Genomic DNA, 6680 nt, shown 5'->3' on the forward strand with positions numbered 1-6680 from the left:
ACATGTATGAAATTCTCAAAGTTTCTTTTAAAAGTAAAACAAAAAAGTTTGGTGAGACACTTAATATACCTAGAGACATTGTCCAATAAATTTAAAGATGCTTAGGGTACCCAAATTTATAAGGCCTTTGAATGTACTATCAAAATATCCTTATTTATAAATTTGCATGTGTATTTTAATTAGGCATGCCAAAATAAAGCAAAATAAACCAATAATTTTGTGCACAATAAATGAATGAAAAAAAAAAGATACACATCATCTAGTATCACTGCAAAGTAATGTTGGCAGTGGTCTTAGAGCCTCCAAGGGAACCCTGAATCTTATTTTGCAAACCACTGGCTAAAATTACCTTGTATGGACTTCTTAAGAATTATTGGCTTTAGTTGGGCATGGGAACACTTATCTGTAATTCCAGAGATTTGAAGGCTAAGGCTGAATGATCACAAGTTTGAAGCCATCTTGGGTTACATAGCAAGACTGTCTCAAAAAACCTAAACAAGCAAAAATCTAAGACAAAGTGAATACACACACATGTACACATATACCCCTACCTATTCCTGTAAGGAACCTGAATGATGTACTGGTGTTCTCAAAGGAAGTTTATTTAATAACGGACTGCCGTTAAAATACATCTAATTTTACCAAAGCAATTAAAATCCTACCTCAAATCCTGAACAAATGCTATGCCCCAAACCCAACTAACAATTCTCATAGAAAACGAGACATAAACATACATACCTAAGTAGTTAAGAGGGGTTATAAAGATGGAACCAGTGAGGATAACATAATTCTCTCCAGAATTTTTTTGTATTTTTTAATATTGTCTACATCAATGTTATCTTACATCATTAGAAATACTAAAAGTGCCTGCTCTTCTCTAACATATGGTAAAATTAGTGTGAGAAACTCAAAGCTGATTAAAAGAGAAGAAAATGCCTAATAATAACAGAGATAACATAGACTATTATGGATATAATTTGGTGCCAGGTGGGGTTGGGTAGGAGACAGAATTATTTCTGGATCAGATGAAAGCAGGTAAATTTTGATTAAACTGGGGAACAGTGTCCTTTGAGGGTTCTACTGATTAGGAAAAAAAAAAAATCACTGAAAATATGTATTGTCTTACTTTAATTTTTTTCTTTTGGTTTTCTGACATAGGCTAGCTACAAACTCCTGATCTTCCTGTCTCTTCTTCCTGAGTACTTCGGATTACAGGCATGAGCCACAGTGTTAAACTTCACCCTTCACCTTTTTTCCCCACCCTAGTGTTAAGGATCCAGTCCAGGAACTTGCACATGCTGGACAAATGTGAAAACCACTGAGCCTAGTCCTCCCATTCCTTTTCAAGCACACAGAATATAATGCAAATAGCATACTTGGCGAAGATTCAAACTGTTCAAAATATCAGATAACAGCTATTTAATATCTATTAAAATTCCTAGAGGCATATGTTTACCTTTAATACCAGACAATAGTCAGTAGGCGCTTTGTATTTGTTCCGATAGTCCTGGCCATAATAAACATTCACATGATCCAGTTGGAGAAAGCATACCAGGTCCCGAGAGACCTACAAAAAAATACCCACAAAATCAAACTGATAACATGCAAATAATCAAATATCACGTAAAGATTTTTAGTTGAACCAAACCTTTACTAGGTAGAAATTACTGCTGCTTCACAAAAGTTGAGACACTGAGAGTCTTTACACACATCTGTTCTTTAACCCACAATGTAACCAAAGGCAGTCCATTTTGCTTGCTGTCTTGCCATTTCTAATGAATACTGACTTGTTTGGAAATGTTGGTATCTTCATGATACTTTAAATACAGTATGGCATGATATAGTAGTGCTCTTAGAAAAGAACAAGAATATATCAAGTAGTTGAATATCTATAATGTATAACTCAAATATAGTGATTTTCAACTGAGAGTTTCTTCATTAGTTAAAGAGGGGCAACGATTTATATTCTCAAGAGTATTACAGGACTAAATAAATGGTACTTTAAATATCTCTGGCCCCAAATAAGCACAGAAATGACAGGTACACCAGAGAGGCCATTAACAAAGCACATTGCTCAGGATTGAAATGGAAAACTTTTCTCCCCATACAAAAACAAAAACTACTCTGACAAGAGACCCCAAAATAATGAAACTATGCTTTAGCTAGACATGGTAGCCCACAGCTGTAAGCTCAGCACTTGGGAGATGGAACAGAAGAATCAAGAATTCAGGGTCATCCTCAGCTACATAGTGAGTTTGAGTTCAGTCTGTACTACATGAGACCCTCTCTTAACAACAACGAAATCTAAAAAGCAAAAAACTATGATTTAAATTTGGTAAGGTATTTGAGAAAAACCCAAAAATGACCAGAGAAGCGAAAAACTTTTAGTCTCTCCTTCTTTACAGTAGATAATAAACAAAGCCATCTTCTGTGTGTCCTACACAAGCAAAGACAGTATACTTACTCCAAATTAAAAGCAGCTAGCATAATATGAGAAGTGCAGAAGCCTGGGGAAGGGACACACCTTTGCTTTTCCTTTAGGGACATAGTAGATACCAGATGCTCGCAGGAGAAAATAACGCTTTTTCCAGGACTTCTTGCCATCATCTTTCAACCAAAGGACTCCTTCAATTTCTGGGACAGTTACAGAACTTCCACAAAAACATTCCTGAAAAAAAAAAAAAGATCATTTGGAAATGATCTTTTATTTGATCCTTATAGTTTCAGAAAACGTATCTACTTCTGTGAGATGCATAACACTAATTAAAGCAAAATGTTTGTTTTAAAGCCATACTAGTTTTTTAGCATGGCTCTGTGTCCTTGTTGGCCAGCCAGCAAGGCTGAAAGGTGAGTGTCTAGTTCAGAGACATTGTCCCGAAGGAATAAGGTGGACAGTGAGAGAAGACACCCATTGTCCTCCTCTGGCCTCTGCATGTACACTCATGGATGTACACACCTGCATACTCATGTGCATACACCACACACGTACCACAGCACACACACCCACACCCAAAATGCCTGTCATGAATATAATAATGAGTATTTGCTTATGAACTCAACTGAGTTGCATATAATACTACCAAATCCCATCTCTTTTTCTTTGAGTGTGTGTGGTGTGTGATGTATGTGCATATGCACGTGTGTGGAGGCCAAAGGTTAACTAACATCAGATATCTTCCTCAGTTGCTTTCCACCTTTTTTTTTTTTTTTTTTTTTTTTTTTAAGATGTGATCTCTCACCAGTGTGGCTAGGCTGGCTGGCTAATGAGTGCCAGGGATTTGCTGGGATAACAGATGTGCACTCTCATGCCTGCCTGGCTTTTATGTGGGTGCTGGAGAGCCAAACTCAGGATCTCATGCTTGCACAGCAAGCACAACCAAGTGGGCCATCTCCTGACTTTATTTAAAATATTTATTTGTGTGTGTGTGTGTGTACACTACGGACTAAATCTAGGGCTTCATACATACTAAGCAAGGGTTGTTCTATAACTGAGGTATAGCCCTAGCTTTTGTCTTTAAAATATTTACTACTAGAGGTTAAAAGGATTATTAAAAATCTAAAAATTCTAAATTATACTATGCTTAGATAAAAATCAATGTCAAAATCATGTAGCTTTAAGATTTATGTATTCTTTTGTGAGTGTGCCTATGAATGTATGCCACATGTGTGAAGGTGCCCACAGAAGCCAGAAGAGGGCATCAGATCCCCTGGAGCTAGAGTTACAGGCAGTTGTGAACTGCCTGACATGGGTGCTGTGAACCAAACTCAGGTCCTCTGAAGAGCAGTAAGAGTTCTAAACCACAGGGTCATCTCTATGTCATGTAGTTTTAAGAATTATAGCTGGGTGTGGTGGCGCATGTCTTTAATCCCAGCACTCGGGGAGGCAGAGGCAGGCGGGTCTCTGTATAGTGAGTTCCAGGACAGCTGGGGCTAGAGGGAGACCCTGTCCAAAAAGACAAAAAAAACCCAAAAACCAAAAACCAAAACAACAACAACAAAAAAAAAAACCTATGCCAGGCGTGGTGGTGCATGCCTTAAATCCCAGCACTTGGGAGGTAGAGGCAGGCGGATCTCTGTGAGTTCAAGGCCAGCCTGGGGTACAAAGTGGGGGTCCGGGTAGGTGGGGGGGTGGGGGGCGCCTGGCTTTCAAAAACAACGAAAAAAAAAAAAAAAAAAAAAAAAAAAAAAAAGAATTTTTTTTTATAGTTAAGTTTATTGCTTTATTGCTAGGAACTCAGATTTTCAACATACTAACTCAGATTTTCAATTTCAGTTCTTTAAAATCATCAAAAACCAAAAAGACAAAAATTCAGTTGTATTTAAATTTATTACTCTGCAAAATAGATTTTTCCAAAAATGATCATTATAATAGAGATATTTGGAGTTACTTATGGCTTAGGCTTGAAATAGCTTGTGAACCACTAATCATATTCAAATTTCTTTCTGGAAAAGCTGATAGAAATGGCACCATCATATCCTTCCTTCATCCCACTTGGCAATCCCTAAAAGCTTTTACTTCTTTTAGTTCACTAGAATATTGCTTGGAAAAGGAATAGTTTGTAAAAGGTTCGTGAGGGGCTTGACACACTCACAGAATACTGGCAAAGTAGACTTAAAATGCTTACTATTTCAACTTTGAAATGTTCAGTAAAAAGGGTGGGGGTCATACCTCCAACAGCACTTCTTTGTTTCTGTCCGCCATCTCAACTGTTTCCTTTTTTCCTAGAAGATAATTCTGAAAAACAATGAAATGAAAATTAAAGGATAAACTCATCCTACTATTTTCTTGAATGAACTCATGCACCATCGTTTGCTCTAGAGAGATAACAACTCTAGTAGGCTAGTTTTTGCCAGTGAAGAGGGAAGCACTCCTTCAAAAGCCTTCCTCTGTATGTCATCATCATTAAGGTTCCTCATCCACCTCACTCCTGGCCAAAACACTTGCTATATACTATATTCCATAGACTGCCTTCCTTCAATCTTGAAGTAACGTTATATGCAACAGCCGACAACTGTTTTGGAATATTTGACCTAAGTCTACACTGAAATATGTGAAAGGCTTGCAAATTAAGTAGAAGAAATAAGGGAAAATTTCTTAAGACATACTAAGCCAGCAGAGCTCTATGCTGGATCTAGCATGCTAATTCAGAAAAAGAAAACTCATGTTCTGGCTTTTTAAGAATTCCCAAATTCTGTTGCAGGTACAGTAATCTCATTTGCTTGGTTTAATTAAAATATGAACTGTAATCATTAGTGTAGTTATTTTTCTAGTTTTCTACAAAAAGATCTATCAACACCCCCAAACATGTATTCTTAACTAAACAATATGCATGATTACATCTGAAAGGCAATGTTTCAATGTCTTTAACACCACTGCTATTTCTCCCATTGCTACTTTTCACTGTAGAGCAGTGTTGTTTTTCCTCACCTACTGGGAAGGAAGGGGACAAACAGGAGTCGGGCAAGGGAATGTGGAAAGTGAAGATGGAAGAGAACAAATAAAAAACAAGAACATACTTTAATGAAACCTCTTACTATGTATGCTAATTTTAAAAACTAATACCAAAAGGTATGGGTATGGTGAAGTACTAACCCAAATATTATTTTCAAATAAGAAAAGATGCCAAACAAATGAAGGTATTATATAATTTAGTAAAGAAGTAAAATAACAAATAGTTGGGGATAGGACAGCCCTGCCCCCTGGCCTGCTTTGGTGAGAGATGAGAACCTTAAATATTAGTAAGCTGTTGGGCTCAACACAGCTCTGGATTTACTGAGTGAAGAAACCTAGTAACTTCACGGACTAATTCCATTTCCACAAGGCTTCATTCACCCCGATGTGGGACTGGGCACCTTTCTGAGACCAGACACCAGGTCCCCAGGTTACTTTCCCCACAGTAGTTTACTTAGAAGCTCTCTTGGGGTTTTGCAGTTACAATGCTCCAATCACTGGCTGTTAGTCTTTAACTCTTATTGACTTAGCATTTACAGAATAAGATAGATTTAAAAAACCCTCACCACTCTTAAGTTACTCACTCTTACCTGTGGGTTTTTAAAAAGTGCATATTTTTCTATACGCTCCATAAATATAAGCTTGTTTTGGCTATCTCTTGTCCAATTAAGAAGATTTTCAACCAAGTTTTCATGGTCTTCGAAGATTCTCTCTGTCCCAAGATCAAGTATCAACAGAATTGTATTAGTATTTAACAGAATTATATGAAAGGCAAGAAATTCACATCAAAACTATGGAATCTTTATGTATGTATGTGCATGTGTCTGCACACACACGCATGTCTGCATAGACCAGAGGTTGATGTCAGGTGTCTTCCTCAATTGCTCTCCACCTTATTTTTTGAGACAGAGCTAGCCAGCCAGTCAAGACCCTCTTGCCTTGGTCTTCTCAGTGTTGGGATCACAGATACACTCCTCTGTTGGTTCTGGGGGATCAGACTTAGGTCCTCAAGCTTTCTTAAAAAACACTATTGGTAGCTGGGTGGCTGGGTATGGTGGTGTACGCCTTTAATCCCAGCACTTGGGAGGCAGAGGCAGGTGGATCTCTCTGAGTTCAAGGCCAGCCTGGTCTACATAGTGAGTTCCAGGATAGCTGGGGCTACAGGGAGACCCTGTCTCAAAAAGACCCCCCCCCCAAAAAAAAAACCCATAAAAACACTACTGGCTGA

The 6680-nt window shown here is 37.9% G+C and overlaps 1 protein-coding gene across 6 annotated transcripts in view; it reads right to left on the minus strand.

Moving 5' to 3' along the window:
- The window catches only part of Raph1 (Ras association (RalGDS/AF-6) and pleckstrin homology domains 1), a 93340-nt gene that overhangs the window by 17865 nt on the left and 68795 nt on the right, over positions 1–6680 (minus strand). For all 6 annotated transcript variants that reach the window (XM_029569926.1, XM_029569925.1, XM_017801386.2 and 3 more), the window contains 4 exons: positions 6043–6164; positions 4670–4735; positions 2525–2668; positions 1457–1567 (listed from right to left, as the gene is read on the minus strand). In XM_029569926.1, the coding sequence (XP_029425786.1) occupies positions 1457–1567; positions 2525–2668; positions 4670–4735; positions 6043–6164 (443 nt within the window). The remainder of the gene's footprint in view (positions 1–1456; positions 1568–2524; positions 2669–4669; positions 4736–6042; positions 6165–6680) is intronic.

The sequence above is a fragment of the Nannospalax galili genome, unplaced genomic scaffold (assembly GCF_000622305.1).
Source record: "Nannospalax galili isolate Female #2095 unplaced genomic scaffold, S.galili_v1.0 scaffold281, whole genome shotgun sequence".
NCBI classification, from domain to species: domain Eukaryota; kingdom Metazoa; phylum Chordata; class Mammalia; order Rodentia; family Spalacidae; genus Nannospalax; species Nannospalax galili.